Source organism: Bos grunniens, chromosome 15 (assembly GCF_055505025.1).
Source record: "Bos grunniens cultivar Pamir isolate PY7600 chromosome 15, Bosgru_T2T1.0, whole genome shotgun sequence".
NCBI classification, from domain to species: domain Eukaryota; kingdom Metazoa; phylum Chordata; class Mammalia; order Artiodactyla; family Bovidae; genus Bos; species Bos grunniens.
In genome coordinates this window covers 56,755,208-56,774,348 of record NC_141179.1, presented here as the reverse complement: position 1 = coordinate 56,774,348, position 19,141 = coordinate 56,755,208, and the positions used below count along the sequence as shown (strand labels likewise).

The window sequence follows — 19,141 nt, the reverse complement described above, 5'->3', positions numbered from 1 at the left end:
ATCTGAGCAGCACTACTGTAAAGCACTCTATAGTTGTTAGGTATTTTCACAACAAAAAAATAATTCATTAGGCACACTTTTTGTTCTGAGGAAGTCCTATGACCTGGTAACTCATTAACAGTATGACATCAACAAGATATGACATCATCCTCCTCAGCTCTACCATTTCCCATACTGAGAAACAACTGAATGTGGATTCTGGTCTAGGTTTCATAACTAATTTGCAATATAATCTTGGGCAAATCATGTTAACTCTCAAGGTTCTTCTCTTTATATGTAAAATGAGGTTAGACCACTAGTTATGAACCTGAGGTCCCTGGACTCACTGAAGTCTGAAAAAGTAGTAATGGAAGGAGGCAAGATAAGTTAAGAGGATAGCTTTAGAATTAGATGGCCCTCGGGTCACTTAAGCTCTGCCACTTAATAGTCTGTGATCTAGGGCAAGTTACTTAACCTTCCTAAACTTTAAAAGAGTTATAAGGATTATAATAATCATTCTTATAAGATAATATACACACAGGGCTTTGCACATTGTGTCGTATAATGTTAGCTTTTCTATTGGCTAATAAGTGTCCTATAATGTTAGCTATTTCTATTGGCTATTTTCAATATCTCAAAAGTCAAATTTATCTGAAATAAGGCTGCAAAGAAAATATTATGCTGCTTTTCTTTGGACTAGAATTAAAGCAATACATTAAGGTAATATATTACCTTATATATCTCATATGAATCAATACAGTGTAGTAACATATCCTCTGATTGACAGTCACATGTGCTTTTGATTATTTTAAATAGGGATAAAGTATATTAATAATTATAATTTATGTAGAATATTAAGTTACAATTTATATAAGAAAAATAATAAATTGCCCAAAAAAGAAAATAATAAAATATAAAATGATTTTTTTCTAATGAAAAGGTTAAAATAGCTGCAATATCACCATATGAACCAGAGATTCCACTTTTGGGTCAAAGAGATATTTGTACACCCATGTCACAGCCTCACTATTCACTAGAGCCAAGAGGAGGAAGCAACCCATGTGTCCATCAGTGGATGAATGGATAAGCAAAATGCAGTGTACACATATAATGAAATATTATTCAGCCTTTGGAAAGAAGGAAATTCTAATACATGGTACAAAATGCTACATAAGGGCATTATGCTAAATGAAATAAGCCAGTTGCAAATAAAAAACCCACTGCTGATCCCACTTATATAAATTCATAAAGACAGAAAGCAGAAGACTGGTTGCCAGGGTCTAGGGGTAGGGAGGAAGGAGGGAAATGGAGTTGTTAAATGGATTTGGGGTTTCAGTTCTGCAAGATGAAAAGAGTCACAGAGATTGGTTGTGCAATGATGTCAACGTACTTAACACTACAGAACTGTACAGTGAAAAATGGTTACAATGGTAAATTTTATGTTACGTGTGTTTTTCCACAATGATTAATAAATAAGTATACAAACAGCTAGCTGTTCTTCCAGCACTAACACTGTAAAGCCCTTATGCATTAAGTTTTTAATAAGTACCCCCCTTCCTTGCATTCCAATGTATACATATATTCATCACAGCAACTGAAACAATTTACTGGCCATCTCTGACTTGTATACATTAAATCCAAACCCTCTGGTACCATGAATTTGGCCCTCCATTTAGCCTTCATTCTTCAGTGGTGTTTCTGAGCCATGAGTCAGAGGCAGTGCTGTTTGCTTGTCAATAACTCTCAGGAAAAAGACTGTTTCCTTAAGGTGACAGGGACACCACCTCCACCAAGCCCACAGAACCCCAGGGCCAAAAGAAGCCTGAAGTATGCTCAATTCCTAGAGGCCACTATTCAGAGAAGACAGTAGGAAAGGGCCTGAAAAAAGGAAGAAAAAGTGTGCAATAAGACACAAGTAGCACATGTGTATGGCAGAGGTAACTGGTTAAAGCCTCTCTAGTCTCCTGCTGCATTGGCAACAAAGGATAGTTGTTTTATCCAATCTAAGAGAATCCCATCATAGCGGTGAAAGACTGATTGCCCTGCTTCCCTTCTGCTCAACTCCTGTGAACAGGATGGGGAGAGGGGCAGCAAATCTGTAAGAAGAGCCAACGCCTATCTAGCTTGAATAATCCTAGCCCAAGGCAAAGTCTCTTGGTGTTTAGTCACTGCACATCTGCTCTTCAGTTCCCGTACAGAGGGCAAAGTATGTAGCTAAGTTGCCTCCTAGTCTCCCGGTGAGGAATATATGTGGCATTTTACAAAAATGGATAATTGAAAGGTGGAACAGGCCAACAATGATGAAAATGCAGAAAAGAAACAAAAAAAGTAGTAGTGTTAGAGGTGGGGGAGGGATGACTGGAAGTTTGAGATTAGCAGGTGCAAACTATTATATGGGCTTCCCTGGTGATTCAGACAGTAAAGTGTCTGCCTGCAATGTGGGAGACCCAGGTTCGAGCCCTGGGTGGGAAAGATCCCCAGGAAGGAAATGGCAACCCACTCCAGTACTATTGCCTGGAAAATTCCATGAACAGAGGAGCCTTGTAGGCTACAGTCCATGAGGTCGAAAAGAGTCGGACACGACTGAGCGACTTCACTTCACTTCAACTATTACACAGAGAATGGACAAACAAGGTCCCACTGTATAGCTCAGAGAACTACATTCCATATCCTGTGATACACCATGAAGGAAAAGAATATGAAAAAGAATGTACGTATGTATAACTGAATCACTTTGCTGCACATTTGCTGAAATTAACACAACACTGTTAATCAACTATACTTCAATAAAATTTTTTTAAAAAGTAACCGTGTTAGAAAAAAAAATTCAAACATAAATGGAGTTACAAAAGAAACTGGTTGTGAGAAAAGAATGAAGAAAAGGACCAGAAGTGACACCAGCAAAAACTGTGCATTAAAGGAACTCTCAGAAATATTCCAAAGTGCTAAGAATGAAATGTTGAAAAGTGATCCAAACTTAGAAAGGATCAAGACAATCCACCAAGGCACAGAAGAAAAAAAAAAAAAGTACTCATTCCATATCATAGGTTACATGACAAGAAGGCAAGTACTACTCAGACTACTCTAGATCAGTTCTTTGACATAGAAATAAAACATTTTAATTCTCAATGATTTTAATGTCAAAATCACTGCAGATGGTGATTGCAGCCATGAAATTAAAAGACACTTACTCCTTGCAAGGAAAGTTATAACCAATCTAGATAGCATATTCAAAAGCAGAGACATTATTTTGCCAACAAAGGTCCGTCTAGTCAAGGCTATGGTTTTTCCAGTGGTCATGTATGGATGTGAGAGTTGGACTGTGAAGAAAGCTGAGCGCCGAAGAATTGATGCTTTTGAACAGTGGTGTTGGAGAAGACTCTTGAGAGTCCCTTGGACTGCAAGGAGATCCAACCAGTCCATTCTAAAAGAGATCAGTCCTGGGTGTTCTTTGGAAGGAATGATGCTAAAGCTGAAACTCCAGTACTTTGGCCACCTCATGCGAAGAGTTGACTCATTAGAAAAGAATCTGATGCTGGGAGGGATTGGGGGCAGGAGGAGAAGGGGATGACAGAGGATAAGATGGCTGGATGGCATCACTGACTCTATGGACGTGAGTTTGAGCAAACTCTGGGAGATAGTAAAGGACAGGGAAGCCTTGTGTGCTGCAGTCCATGAGGCCATGGGATCACAAACAGTCAGACACAACGTAGTGACTGAAAAAAAAGCATGTTTTAATATTTTTTTATTTTTTCATATATTTATGACTAACAATGAGGATTTACAATGTTTGACAAAAACCTGTAAAAGTCACAGAACACTCATAACTTTTCTCATTGAGTATTAAGACTGATTAGCTAGGTTTTAACTTGCATAGTCATTTGCATTGTCCCACCCTACTAAACAAAGTGAGGACTGTCTGTACTTGTAAGTTCTGGCACATCAAGGTATTTAGTATTTCACAGCTAAAGAGAAACCATCAAAGGGACTTCCTTAGTGGTCCAGTGGCTAAGATTCTGCACTCCCAATGCAGGGGGCCTGGATCTGCTCCCAGGTCAGGAAACTAGATCCCACATGCTTCAACTAAGAGTTCACATGCAGCAACTAAGACCCAGCCCCGCCGAATTATCAACTTAAAAAAAAAGAAACTATTAAAAAAAAGAAAGAAACTACCTTTTCCTTTGTTAAAATCTGCTTAAACAAAAAAGGAATATGAACTCAAATTGGATGATGTTAAGAAGATTGTGTTTAAGGGTTTTTAGTGACTGAGAACTGCTGCCATCTTTACATGCAATTCCCCAAACCTGTTTTTAAATTACCCAAAACACACACACCCAATGCTGAGAGATAGGCTTCCTGAAGAGTTATTTAATTTGTCATCTGTGATAGTATACTACTTCATGCTTGTCCTCATCCCTTGCATGCTGGGGCAAAACAATGAATACGTGATAGAAATAATATGGTATAGTAACTTTAGAGTCAGACCTCAACTTGAATATTATCTCTACCCGACTTTTCTGCAACCTTAAATTACTTATTAGGGTTTCAATTTCTTAATCTGTGAAATAAGGATAATAATGCCTTCTTTTTGGAATTATAGTAAATGTCAAAAAAGATAAGATACATGAAGTGCTTAGCAAATTGTGATACATAGTAAGCATTTATATATAGCTATTATCACCATTATCATTATCCTTAATATTTCTATCATTATTGTAAATATTTTAATCATGATAAAGTTGCTTTGCTTTAAGCACATTATTGTGCGTGCATGCTAAGTTGCTTCAGTCATGTCCAACTCTTTCCTAACCCATGGACTGTAGCCCACCAGGCTCCTCTGTCCATAGGATTCTCCAGGCAAGAATACTGAAGTGGGTTGCTATTTCCTATTCCATGGGATCTTCCTAATCCCAGGGATCAAAACTCATGTCTCCTGCATTGGCACGCAGATTCTTTACCAATGCGCCACCTGGAGAGCCCAAACACATTATTAATCAGCCTATTTTTCAAAGATAAAGTCTCATATTCAGATATGAATAGATACCCACTACTTACTGGTTAAGAAGGCTGCCCTTAAATTCTTTCAGATCATTTTCTTCCATGGTACATGTGCAAAAGGCAGCCAACACTCACTCATCCTCTTCTTGCATTCCCTGATACCTAGTCTGCTCAGAGTTTCCTCTTCTGAGGACATTAAGAACCAAAGCCATTTCCCATTTCTCAGAGCTATCTGTCAGAACAATAGTATCTTGCTCTCTCATATCTCACATGACTTAACTGTCAGTTTTCTCTTTTGATTCTAATCCTTGACTCTAAACTAACAGTCATTATTACCTATATTGACCCATAAAGCTGCAAAGGACCTAAACTCCAACTGAAGCCAATCCCTTTTCTCCACCAAACAGTTGTTTAGTTGCTAAGTCATGCCTGACTCTTCTGTGGCCCCACGGACTGTAGCCCACCAGGCTCCTCTGTCCATGGAATTTTCCAGGCAAGAATAGTGGAGTGTGCTGCCATTTTCTCCTCCCCAGATCTTCCTGACCCAGAGACCAAACCCAAGTCTCCTGCATTGGCAGGCGGATTCTTTACCACTGAGCCATCAGTGAAGCCCACCAAACAATTAATTCCCTCTAAACTATTCTATGTGAATTAGCCTAGCAAGGTCTGTTTTAACACTTTTAGTGACAGAAAGCCCTCTACCTCTCGAATCAATCCATTCAATGATTATAACTTTTTAATTTTCCTTATGTTGAACCAAAATCTCTCCCCTTACAAGTAGTTTCCAACCATAGGCTCTAATTTCACATTCTAGAAAAATACAGGAAGTTTATCTATTCTATACTACAGCCCCATAACATTTGAAGATTCCTGAGTTTCACTTTTCCACATTACACATTTCTAGTTCAGAAAGCACAATTTTAAGCCCCTTCTCTCATGGACCTCCTCTGGACCGTGTATGGGCTTGTCAAAGTGATCTAACAAATATGTAAAGCACTTTCTTTTCCAACATTTGAGCTGCCAAATAATTACACTACAAATGATCCCTTTGTCCATATCCATCCATTACTATGTAAAAATTATTAATTTAACTAGTAGTTCAGGAAAAGTAACTCTCAGCCTAAATCACAGTTTAAAGAAAATGGTACTAAAAGTCTTGAAAACAATCTTTTTTTTTTTTTTTTAATGCTAGTCAATTACCGGGGAACCCAATAAAGGAGGATCAGCAGGCAAGAAAGTCTTGTCTCTCCCACAAAACCAAACACATGCCTGGGGGAAAAAGATCCAACAATGGGAAGTTTAGCTAAAAAAGGGTTTTGCTTCCAGTCCTGAGAAAGTTGAGCCAATTAAAAGAAGGCAGTAATAGTGAGCCAAAAAATATTCTATGTACTTTGCCAGAAGCAGGTACCTGAAGGATCAAATATTGTGCTCTTAAAACTTTACCAAAGTAAACTACAAAAAAGAAGTGGCAGATTTTTCCTGAGCTCTCCTCGCCTGGCAAGAACGTCCATCTGGGGAAATACACACGCAAAGCCCCAAGGGACCAGTCAAGGGCAGTAACTGGAAGAGGATTCTTCCCCAAGTCCTCAGTGGGTGCAATCAGTGCAAGTACTGTCCTCAGAAGAACCTTTACCTTTGTCAGGTAGTCGGAGAGGAGGCAGGGTGGAGTAGGGATTGGAACCCTTGTGCCCATAGAGGCCTGGCACGAGCCGGAAGGTCCTGACTAGACGCTGCCGTCTACCTTCGGACACAAGGAGATAGACGAATGATCGTACTCCGACAGGAGGTGATCTCTGGTACCCGAAGATATCCCGGGTGGGAGTGGGCTGGGGGGTACGGACAGGGGTCGGGATCTGACACTGGGAAAACCGTTCCCTGTAAAGTGACCGAAGAGGTCTCACAGAACAGAGAAAGAGGAAGGGAAAGACCGTATTTTCACGTATTTGGGGTAAGACTGAGCCAGGACCTGTTCCCTTCTCCTGCGCCCTTATGACGAAGGTGGTGACAGCAACAGTGGGAGCAGGTGTCCCGGGCCCTCATTCAAACGAGCAGAGTCCCCCACTGTCCCGAGCCCTTCTTGGGCTGCCCCCACTCGCCCCTCAGGCAGCGGAGTCCCCATTCCCAACCCTGCCCCTCGGGCTTTCCCCTTAGGTCCAGCAAGGGCTCTCCACTTCTCTTCCGCCCCCCTATCTCAAGGCCCCTCAACCCGTCCAGACTGGCCCTCCTCACTCGCCACTCCGGATTGCTCTAGCTGCTGCCTTCCTCCGCAACATTCCCGTTCCAGTCCCCTGGCCCGATCTCCTCTACGCCACCTCCCCCGGCCAGGCCCGGTGCCTCCCGCGGCGGCCAGGTCCGCCCTCTGCCTTCCTCACGCGGCGTCTCCCCCTCAGACCGGCGCCCTCCCTCCCTCGCTCCCGCCTCAGGCCGGCACCCGCACTCACAGAACTCTGCGATGTACCAGGTCACCGCGTAGTTCTCCTCGCACCAGTCCAGCGTGGAGGTCGTTGGACCCCAGTAGCCCTCGCGGTCCCCGGCGGGAGCCATCGCGCGCACCGCCGCCGCCCAAGCGCTCCACTGGCCGCAATCGGCTCCGCGGGCTCCCAGGCCGGCTCTGGCCCTGCTGGCGCGCTAGTCTAGGGTCCCGCCCGCCCTCCGTCCCTGAGGGGCGGGGCCCGGCGCCGTCAGCGACCCGCCGGGCCAGAGACCCCGCCCACCGCGGCCGGCGCAGAGCCCAGGCCGAGGCCCGGGGACCGCCCTGCCCCCTCCTTTCTCGGGAAGGGGTGTGACCTGGGCCGCCGGCCCCGCCTAGACACGCCCTTGGCTGTGGGTTAGGCGTTCCTGACATCCCTGAGGCAGTTTTCTATCTGAACCTCTGAGCTTCTGTAGGAGGGGCGGTTGATTTTATTGAGGCGGGGGTGGGATGAAGGCTTCAATCAAGCCCTGGCTTGATAAAACCTGTGCAGGGATGCGCCTCAGTGTCTTTACTGGGTCACAGGCCTCCAGAGGAGCCCAGAAACCGCCTACTCCAGCCCCGCCGGGGACTCCCAGGAAACAAACAATAATTTTCTGATAAAGGTGTAAGTGTCAGTCAGTTCAGTCGCTCAGTCGTGTCCGACTCTTTGTGACCCCATGGACTGCAGCCTGCCAGATTCCTCTGTCCATGGGATTTCCCAGGCAAGAATACTGGAGTGGGTTGCCATTTCCTCCTCCAGGGTATCTTCCCCACCCAGGAATCGAACCCAGGTCTCTTGCGTCTCAGGCAGATTCTTTACCATCTGAGCCACTGCGGAACAACAAATCCTGGTCCTAGAAAAAAGAAGGGGGAGGGGGCACTTAGAGAGCCTAAAACAACAGTGCAGCCAGAACGCTAAAGCCTGCTTCCCTTTGGGCATCCAAGCCGAGAAGTTTCCACCGTCTAGCAAATCTATAATTGTGCCCTGTTCTTCAGGCAACCCACAGCCTCCCCTACTACCAGCTTCAAGACCTTAATACTTCACAGAGCTGCTGGAGGGATCTTTTTAAAACACAAATGCACGCCCCCTGCCCCTAGAGTTCAGCTGCATCAAACTTCCCTAGCTCACAATGTACAGGGTCCATTCCCATCTTCCTGCCTTTGCACCTGCCTTTCAGCTGGGACTGCTGGCCTTCCTCTCTTCTCCATTGACTAATTTCCACTGGTCCTTTAGAATCTGGCTTCCTGAAACCCTCCTGACTCTTACCCTCAATAGCTCCTTTGACCTTTGTTCATATCCTCCAGTGAAAGATACATCCTGATCTGAAAGTCTGATTTCCATCTTTACCTCCTAACATCCAGGATTCTGCCTGACCATGCACTTTGCAACACAGAGTATAGTTAAGGATGACACAACTGCAGTTTAATATTTTCTAAAGAAATAAGTCAGGTAAGATGTAATAAAAGGTAAAAGAGAAAACAAGGAGAGTTGAGGCAACCCACAGCCTCTCTACAAAATGTCTATAGCAGATAATAGATGCAGAACATTTACTGGCAGTGTGCAAACCTAGGAATAGAGGATGAGTGTTTAATAGAAATAGTAGCATATCAAAATTTTTCTTTTGAACAGCAGACATTGAGCTGCTATGTACTCAGCCTTTGGCTGAATGCTAGGAACACATGGGAACTTCCCTGCTAGCTCAGTGTTAAAGAATCTGCCTGCCAATGCAGGAGTAGAAGGTTTGATCCCTGGGTCAGGAAGATTCCCCCGGGGAGGAAATGGCAACTCACTCCAGTATTCTTACCTGGGAAATACCACGGATAGAGGAGCCTCATAGACTACAGTCCATGGAGTTGTAAAGAGTCATACAGGACTTAACAACAGCAGGAACACATGGAGGTAAATAGAAGACATCCAAGATGGCAGTCTCTAAAGAGAGAAATAATACTGAGGAGCGGGAGAACTTTTATTTCTGGTCATTTTTTATCTTGACCTTTAAAATTTCTGTCTCAGGTATGTCCTTAATATATATAATAATCATAAGTTTATATAATTTATAAATTATATATATACTTGTATATTCAAAATGAATATGCAGAAATACATACTACAAGTGATTTGCTGATGAGATTTCAATAAAAACTGTAGAGACCACAACTGTAGACTGTGATAATACTTGTTGCTAGAAGTAAAGCAAAAATTAGGGTGTTGTGGGAGCCATTATGTGGAAAGAATCTCTAACTCAGCCAAGTGACCCAAAGCAGAAGATGAGGTCTTGGCTACATCAATACCTAGCACATTAACAGTTGGGGGCAGAGGGGACCTACAATGATCAGGACAAAATTTAGGAGAGAAAAATCAATTAAAAGAATTATTTGTTATTGTTGCTATTTAGTCAATAAACCCTGTCCAACTCTTTTGCAACCCAATGGACTGTAGCCTACCAGGCTCCTCTGTCCATGGGATTTCCCAGGCAAGAATACTAGAGTAGTTTGCCATTTCCTTCTCCAGGGGATCTTCTAGACCCAGGGATTGAACCCATGTTTCCTGCATTGCAGAATTCTCTACCCCTGAGCCACCAGGGAAGCCCAAAAGAAATATTAACTGATCAATAAAGAGAAAAGGTAAACTGCAGTAGTATCACTGAGAAAAAACAAAGTGGATTTCATAGATCCTTCAGCAATATCTGTCTTCCTTTCTCTCTTTTCTAAAAAACTTTACCCCCAACCCAGTATTAATGCAATACGTGAAAATATAAGGAAGCAGAGCAACCAAAACTATCTCGAAAAAGAAGAAGGAACATTTACACTTCCCGATTTCAACACTTACTACAAACGTACACCAATCAAAACAGTGTAGTACTGGCATATGGATAAACCAGTAGATCAATGGAACAGAATCAAGACTCCAGAAATAAACTAGATATTTATGGTCAGTTGATTTTCAACAAGTATGCTAAGGGAAGGAATAGTCTTTTCAACTGGTGGTGTAACAACTGGATGTTGTTGTTTGCTCCTAAGTTATGTCCAACTCTTTTGGTGACCCCATGGACTGTAGCCCACCAGGCTCCTCTGTCCATTGGATTTCCTAGGCAAGAATACTAGAGTAGGTTGCCTTTTCCTCCACCCAGGGATTGAATCCATGTCTCCTGCATTGGCAGGCAGACTCTTTACCACTGAGCCACCAGAGAAGCCCAACAACTGGATATCCATATGCAAAAGAAAGAAATGAGATTCCTTCTAATTCCTTCTAAATGAAATGAGATTCCTTCTTAAAAAATTCCTTTTTTATAGATGACCTAAAAAAATTAATTTAAATGGATCATAGACTTACATGTAAGAGCTAAAACTATAAATGAATTAACAATTCTCCAGGCCAGAATACTGGAGTGGGTAGCCATTCCCTTCTCCAAGGGATCTTCCCAACCCAGGGATCAAACCCAGGTCTCCCTCATTGCAGGTGGATTCTTTACCAGCTGAGCCACAAGAGAAAGGTCCATCTAGTCAAAGCTGTGATTTTTCCAGTAGTCATGTATGAATGTGAGAGTTGGACTATAAAAAAAGCTGAGCACCAAAGAACTGATGCTTTTGAACTGTGGTGTTGAAGAAGACTCTTGAGGGTCCCTTGGACTACAAGGAGATCCAACCAGTCCATCCTAAAGGAGATCAGTCCTGAATATTCATTGGAAGGACTGATGCTGAAGCTGAACTGCAATAGTTTGGGCACCTGATGTGAAGAACTGACTCATTGCAAAAGACCCTGATACTGGGAAAGATTAAAGGTAGGAGGAGAAGTGGATGTCAGAGGATGAGATGCCTGGATGGCATCACCGACTCGATGGACATGAGTTTGAGCAAGCTCCGAGAGTTGGTGATAGAAAAGAAGCCTGGCACGCTGCAGTCTATGGGGTCACAAAGAGTCGGACACGACTGAGCAACTGAACTGAACTGAAAAGGATAAACTCTTAGGAATATACATAAAAGTAAATCTTTGTTGTGACTTGCCTGGTGGCCCAATGGTTTAGAATCCCCCTGCCAATGCAGAGGATACAGATTTGATCCCTGGTCCAGGAAGATCCCACACATAGTTGGCTGCAGAGCAACTATGCCCTTGCAGTGAAACTACAAGTGTCCAATAATCACATGTAAAGATGTTCATGTTTGCCATACTAGAAATGCAAATAAATAACCATAATCAGATACTACTTTACACACACTAAGAAAACCAATGTTAAAGAAAGATGTGGAGAAATTGGAACCTTCATGCATTGCTGCTATGTAAAATGATGCAGCCACTTTGAAAAACAGTTCCTTAAAATGCTAAGCAGATTTACCATATGAACCTAACAATTCTACTTCTAGGTATATACTAAGAGAATTGAAAACACATGTCCAAAAAATGTACAAAGATGTTCATAGCAGCATTATTCACAATAACCAAAAAGTGGGAACAAAGCGAATTCCATTAACTGATGAATAAAGTAATAAAGTGTTGACTACCCATATGTGTGTCAGTCACTCAGTTGTGTCCAACTCTGCGATCCTATGGACCGTAGCCCACCAGTCTCCTCTGTCCATGAGATTCACCAAGCAAGAATACTGGAGTGGGTTGCCATTTCCTCCTCCAATGTCAGCCAACTTAGTATAGTCTAAAATCTTAGCATGCGCTCGCTTGAGTCCTTCAAAAATACATCTGGCAAAGTGTCTCTGTTGTGGGAACTGTTTGGCTCCCAGTAGGGAGGAGGGCCATTTCGTGTTCCCTCTTTCCCCTTGTCTCACATTCAAGCCAATCATCTCCAAAAGTAGTAGCTACCCACAAAACTCGAGTTTTCGAGTCAGGAGTCAGCGTCTGTCCAAAGACATACATTATATCTCTCCAAGTAAGGTCATAAAGGAAGGTTAGTCCCATAAAGGCTTCATGTACTTTTTGGATCCTCTAAATAGTCTCAACTGCAATCGGTACTGTTTGAATTTCTACCAAGACTGAGGCAACCCCTCCTGGAAGGGTGCCCTGACTCAGCCTGTTCAGTTGGGAGCCCTGGATACAGGAGCTAAGTAAGAGGACAGGAGGGAACCAAAGGTTTCACACCCAAATCTGCACCCTTAGGACACAAGTCTGGCATGTCTCACAGAGAGATAACAAGCAACACATATGGCACATCTACCCATTTCTCTTGTTTTCTACAGATTGAACTTAAAGGGGTGGTTCTTGGAACTGCTAGCTATTCCTATGGGTATAGAATACCCATATAATGGAATATTATTCCATATAATGAAATATTATTTGTCAATGAAAAGAAATGTAACACTGATACATGATACAATATGGATGAACCTTGAAAACATACTGCACCAAAGAAGTCAAACACTAAACGGTCCATATTGTATGATTCTGTTCATACAAAACATCCAGGATAGGCAAATCTATTAGTGATAGAAAATAAATTAGTTGTTGGCAGAGAAGTGGGTCGGAATGCAGAGTGACTGCTAGCAGGTACACATTGGTTTTCTTTGGGGATGATGAAAGTGTTCTAAAATTAGTTTGTGGTAATGGTTGCACGACTCTGTAAACATGCAAAAAAAAACCAGCATTGAATTGTATATTTTAAATTGCACAGCTATTTTAAATGTTCTAAATAGCTGAACTGTGTGATATGTGAGTTTTATCTTAATACACCTTTCTGTAAAATACATTCTAATGTTGAAAAATTTAGAAACTATACAAAAAAGTGTTAAAAAAAAAAGAGGAAATCATTATAATCTCACAAACTAGCAATAACCATTGTCAACAACATTGAAGTATATTTTCTTTGAGCATTTTATGTATGGATTTTTTTCACTTGGTGCTAGCAATGACTTTATACATCATACTTTTTTCAAAAGCATTTCTCATGCCACTAAAAACCCTTGTAAATTATGATCATTCAGTCGCTAAATCCTGTCTCTCTTGAGACCCCATGGACTGTAGCCTGCCAAGCTCTTCTGTCCATGGGATTTGCCAGCCAAGAATAATGGAGTGGGTTGCCATTTCCTTCTCCAAATATAAAAGTTATATTCAATTTCATAGATATACCACAATTTACTTAATTATTAAATACCCATGTTACTAGTCCCTTACTACTAGATATTTAGGTTATTTCCAATGCTTATATTTATTTTTCAACTAGCAACTGAGAATCCTAATTTTGAAAGCTTTACTCAGATTCCTACTAGAAACCTTTATACTAGTTGCCAAGACAAAGAAATCCCAACTGTAATCCATTTTTTCCACATGAGATACAATTTGTGCCGTAACTTCATAACTGCAAAGGAAAATTTGAATCTACAAAGATTGAGTGTGTAGGCTCACCAGATTAAGTGATCTTATGACCTACAAGTTACCCCTTAGCCTCTCTTACAGTGAGGTGCAGGCGTGGCCGTCTATCAACACTTCCTAGCCCCCATCTGTAGGGGATATTAGAGCATTGCCCAGGTCCAACAAACCACAACCTGGGGACACAGCCCTAGGCTTCCCTGGGAAGAGTCCCCAGACACCCAGCCTGGGTTGGGTCCTCTATATTCCTGCAGCCCCTGGGTTTCCTTCCACCATAGCTCTTCTCACACTTCACAGTATTCTGCTTAGGAGTTGATCTTCCAGACAGAACCTGTCTCATTCTATTTCTGCGTCTCCAATCTCTCACTTGGGCCTGACACAAAATTGATGTTCAGGGAATATTTATAGTAATATCATAACAATGATAAAGCAAAATAACAACAATAATAAGGTAACATTTATTAAACATTTACATGGGCCAAGTTCTGTTGAGTCCTTATATATATTAACTTAGTTAAAGACTGAACTGAACTGAAACCTTACAACAACCCTACGATGCTATGATACAACCCTAGGTACTATTCTCTCCCTCATTTCATAGTTAGGGAAATTGAAGTATAAGAAAGTTGAATTACTTGCCTGAATATACATGACTAGTGGGTAGCAGAAATAAAATTTAAAAAATTTTTAAAGTCTTCTATGACAGTAACACAGTGGATTTATCCATTTTTCTGAGATGAATATAAGTTGTTTCCTATTTTGGCTATTATAACAAATTCTACCCTGAACATTCATTTTTCCAAATCTGACACATGTGCAAAAATTTCTTTAATGTATTACCTATGAATGGAAGTGTCTTTGCATCTTCAAATTTCTCAGATAACACCAAATAGTTTACCAAAGTGGTTGTACCAATTTACATTTCTACAATAAAATTATGTTTCATAATATAAAATGTATTTATAAAAGTAAAACCCACAATAAAAAATGGATAAAAAATAAAAAATATAAAGAATCACTTGAAATTTCATCATTTGGTAGCAACCACTGATAATATTTAGTATATAAATGGCCAAACATTTTTCTCTGTGTGGGCGTGTGTATATGTTTTATTACCTATAGACATATATATATTTTGTCAGAATTTAAAAATGCAGATCATTTTGGAGCTTCCTGTTGTCAGTTACAATACATGATAAGAGTTAAAGAATAAGTGCTTTATGCACATGCTGATGCTTATGCTTCCAGGAGCATCATTACTGTAATCATCACACCCAATCCTAGACACTGAGACTTAACTGACACTTTTGTGGGAACCCCAGGCCCCATTCTTCAGGCAAAGTTAGTGCTTTCCTTGCTTTCTGCCTTCTGGTGCATTTCCCACACTTAATCTCTTTGCCTATTGACTAGTTAGTACCCACAAGGCAGTTATGAGTTCCCTGGGCTTCCCAGGTGGCTCAGTGGGAAAGAATCCACCTGCAATGCAGGAGACATGGGTCCAATCTCTGGGTTGGGATGATACCCTGGAAGAGGAAATGGCAACCCACTCCAGTAGTCTTGCCTGGGAAGTCCCATGGACAGAGGAGCCTGGCAGGCTACAGTCCATGGGGTCGCAAAAGAGTCAGACATGATTTAGCGACTAAACAATGGAAAGAAAGGATCATTTATATTCAACTTATGTTCCCAGTGCCCATTATTGGGCCTTCAGTTCAGTTCAGTCACTCAGTCATGTCCAACTCTTTGTGACCCCAAGACTGCAGCACACCAGGCTTCCCTGTCTATCACCAACTCCTGGAGCTTGCTCAAACTCATGTCCATGGAGTCAGTGATGCCATCCAACCATCTCATCCTCTGTTATCCCCTTCTCCTCCAGCCTCAATCTTTCCCAGCATCAGGGTCTTTTCAAATGAATCAGTTCTTCTCATCAGGTGCCCAAAGTATTGCTATTTCAGCTTCAGCATCAGTTCTTCCGATAAATATTCAGGACTGATTTCCTTTAGGATTGACAGGTTGGATCTCCTTGCAGTCCAAGGGACTCTCAATTACTGGGCCCAGCATGTGAGCAAATTTGTAGATGTTTCTCAGATTAAGTAAAAAATCCACTTCTATGAAGCAATCTGGCATAGCTGTCAAGGGTATTGGCTCTGCAATGTGGCAAACATGATTTTGTATCTCAAACTCATCTCTTAATAAGCTGTGATTTTGGTCCTATTAACCCTCTAAGCCTCAGTTTCCTCATCTATTAAATGGAGAGGCGGTAGTACCCACGTCACATTTAGATTAAATTCAAAAAATAGTTGTTAAATACAGTATCTGGGAATGGAATGAGAGCAATACACCTCAGGGTATTACTCTGAAGGGAGGGGGACGCCTCCTTGGTGAAGCACAGTATAGTGCCCACCATGCACAGGGGAGATGGGCACATTTGGGCTCAATTTCCCCATAACACTAAAATGAAACTTGGATTACAGAGGACAAAAAGTCAATTTCTTACTCCTTGAGTAGCTAAACTTCCTTGGCCCCTGCTGCTACTGCTAAGTCACTTTAGTCGTGTCCGACTCTGTGCGACCCCATAGACAGCAGCCCACCAGGCTCCCCAGTCCCTAATCTCCCAGTATTTCCTCTCACAGTCTGTCACCTGCTCGCATACCCTAGCCACAGCCATCTGCTGCCCTATCTCCTGCACTATTCTAGACAACAGAAGAGGACAAAATAGACACATCTAAAGCATCAAAATGAAGTGTAACAGTTATAATAGTTAACACATATAAGGTTTACTCTCTTCCTGACACTGTTCTGAGTACTTTTCAGTATTACCTTCTAAAATCTAACAACCCCATGAATGAAAGCTACTTTTAGTTCTCATTCACCAGTAATGAAATGGACACTGTCTTCAAATCCTACTGATTCTATCCCCTAAACATCTGTGAATTCTATCCCCTAAACATTTGAAAATTTTGTTTCACCCAAGGGCACCCAGCTATATCAACTGAGGAGAGGCTGGGATCTAGGCACTCTGGTGTCAGAGGCCATGTTCTTAAATACCATGCCAGGCTGGTCCTGCAGGTGCTCAGCAGAGGGGCCGTGTAGGACAGAGAGCCAACACTGGATTTGAATTCTCTCTGCTCCTGGAATGTAGAAAATGAGGATTGAGAGTTCTCTAGGGATGATTTCCTTAGGGACCAAGAAGGTTTTAAGGAAGAGATGCACATGAATAAATGTGCAGAGGGAAGGATGGATTGATTGACTTGGGAAAGAGTGAAGACATGGAGGTTCCTAAGAGATTTACAGTGATTTGGTTAGTAGCAGGAGTGATAGAGAAAAGAGGACAAACTTACAGATGTTTAAGGGATAGAATCAACAGGATTTGAAGAGCAGCTGGGGATGGGGAGGAAGCATAGAGGGAGAAGTAGGAAATAGCCTGCTCCTGGGTTTCCAGCCATTCATGGCTGCTGAAAGACCAGCAAATTATTCTGGTTACAGTGAGTATGAGTGGGAGACGGAGTGCAGGAGATGGAGAAAGCATTATTGGGTGAGAAAATAGCCTGCCAAGGCTTGAAAGGGCAAGAGGAATGTGGGCAGAATGAGACATTCATGGTGGCTGCCCATGTGTGCAGAGATGGAGGAGCGGTGGAAGCAATTATCAGGGATTGAGGAAGGAGAGATTGGAGTTTACTATGCTGTGATAGGAGAAGGCAATGGCACCCCACTCCAGTACTCTTGCCTGGAAAATCCCATGGATGGAGGAGCCTGGTAGGCTGCAGTCCATGGGGTCGCTGAGGGTCGGACACGACTGAGCGACTTCACTTTCACTTTCCACTTTCATGCACTGGAGAAGGAAATGGCAACCCACTCCAGTGTTCTTGCCTGGAGAATCCCAGGAACCGGGGAGCCTGGTGGGCTGCCAGACGTCTATGGGGTCGAACAGAGTCAGACATGAGTGAAGCGACTTAGCAGCAGCAGCATGCTGTGATAAGACATTCAGGCTTTATTCTAGAGACCATAAAAGTATTCAAGAGAGAGAATAACATGTTTGCATGTATTAGGGAGAATAGATTTTTGGTTTAGGGATTTTGTTGTTGTTGTTTGGGGCAGGGTGGGGAGAAGAGAGAAATCAGGAAATTAACCTGCTTGGCCTCAAAATCAATTAGGAGGCTGTGGCTAATAATCTTGACAAAAGATAGGACAATCCAGTTAAATTGCAACACAGACCCTGGGCCAGCCATCCTCGCTCCAACCCACCAGAAGGAATTGCAGGGGCACTTGCTCCAGGGAAAACAGGATAATGAAGGTTTACCAAGTCCATTCCTGAGCCCCAAACACACCACTCCCAGGGAAGGAAGTCTCCACACTTATGACCAGAGTCATCAGCCTTTGCTTAAGCACCTTGAAAGTTGTTACAGAATAGAATTTCAGGTGGATTAAGTATGAATTGAGTAGCCCTAAATTGATTGTTTTGTTTTGAATGAGGCTATGGAAACATCAACAACAAACAAAGTGAACTGTGAACAGGAATGCCTCCTTTCAACATTGCCCACAAAATGAGCTCTCTCAGTCTTTTAACTCACAAGAACCTCTTACATTTGTGCCTACCTGGGTGCCTAGTTTTCTTATACCTACCCAAATACTGTCAGTTACCATCCAGACGCTGACCTAAATAGTTATCTCTAACCCAGATCTATCTCCAGAGCCTTAGTCCTTGAATCATATTAAGACCATGTTTTGCTGCAGGTGACAGAAAACCAATCCTGGGGGCTTAACTAAGTTAGGGTTTATTTTTCTCAGATGGTATATACCCCAGGGCCATACAACAGCTCTACAAAGTCCGAATCCTCCTGTCTTCCTCCTTTGTCTCCCTTAGCACAGAGCCTTCATCATCATGGTCACAAAGTGGTTGTATCTTGTCCAAGCATCACAGTCGGTTTAGGCAGGGAGAAGGAAGGATGAGGGGGAAAGGCAAATATCAGCTGGGGCCATACACTGTTATCAGGAAAACAATAGTTTTTCCAGAACCTTCACTCAACAATGTCCACTTAGAGCTTTATTGGTCAAAACTGAATCGCATGACCAACCATAAGGAGTCTGGGAAGACTAGCAGGAGTCTAGAAAGGTGGATGTTTTAACTGGGCACTTCACTGTCCCAAACAAAGCTGGCTTTTGTTAGGAGAGAAGAAGAGGATATTGAGTGAGTAACTAGCAGGATTTTCACCTGTCTTCTGGACAGCTCTCCTTGGGTATTTCATAAGGATCTCAAATTCATTATGTGCTAAAGCCATCTTGTCATTTCCCCTCCACACTGATTTCTCTTCTGGTGTTTCTTGTTGTTGTTTCTTCTTCTTTGGTGAAATTCACAACCATTGACCCAGTTTGCAAAGAAAGTCTTAACTCCTTCCTAACCC

The 19,141-nt window shown here is 42.3% G+C and overlaps 1 protein-coding gene across 8 annotated transcripts in view; it reads right to left on the bottom strand.

Annotated features, from left to right (window-relative positions):
• Nucleotides 1–7,590, bottom strand: part of ACER3 (alkaline ceramidase 3) — a 161,765-nt gene extending 154,175 nt beyond the window's left edge. For 4 of the 8 annotated variants that reach the window (XR_015142194.1, XM_086340893.1, XM_086340898.1 and 1 more), the window contains exons 1-2: nt 7,419–7,590; nt 6,611–6,718 (exon numbers count right to left, since the gene is read on the bottom strand). Coding sequence is in view for 4 of the 8 variants with exons in the window: in XM_086340893.1 (XP_086197019.1) it covers nt 6,611–6,718; nt 7,419–7,521 (211 nt within the window). In the remaining 4 variants the exon portion in view is untranslated. The remainder of the gene's footprint in view (nt 1–6,610; nt 6,719–7,418) is intronic. The other 4 variants (XR_015142195.1, XM_086340894.1, XM_086340897.1 and 1 more) reach the window with 1 other exon arrangement.
• Nucleotides 7,591–19,141: the final 11,551 nt, after the last annotated feature.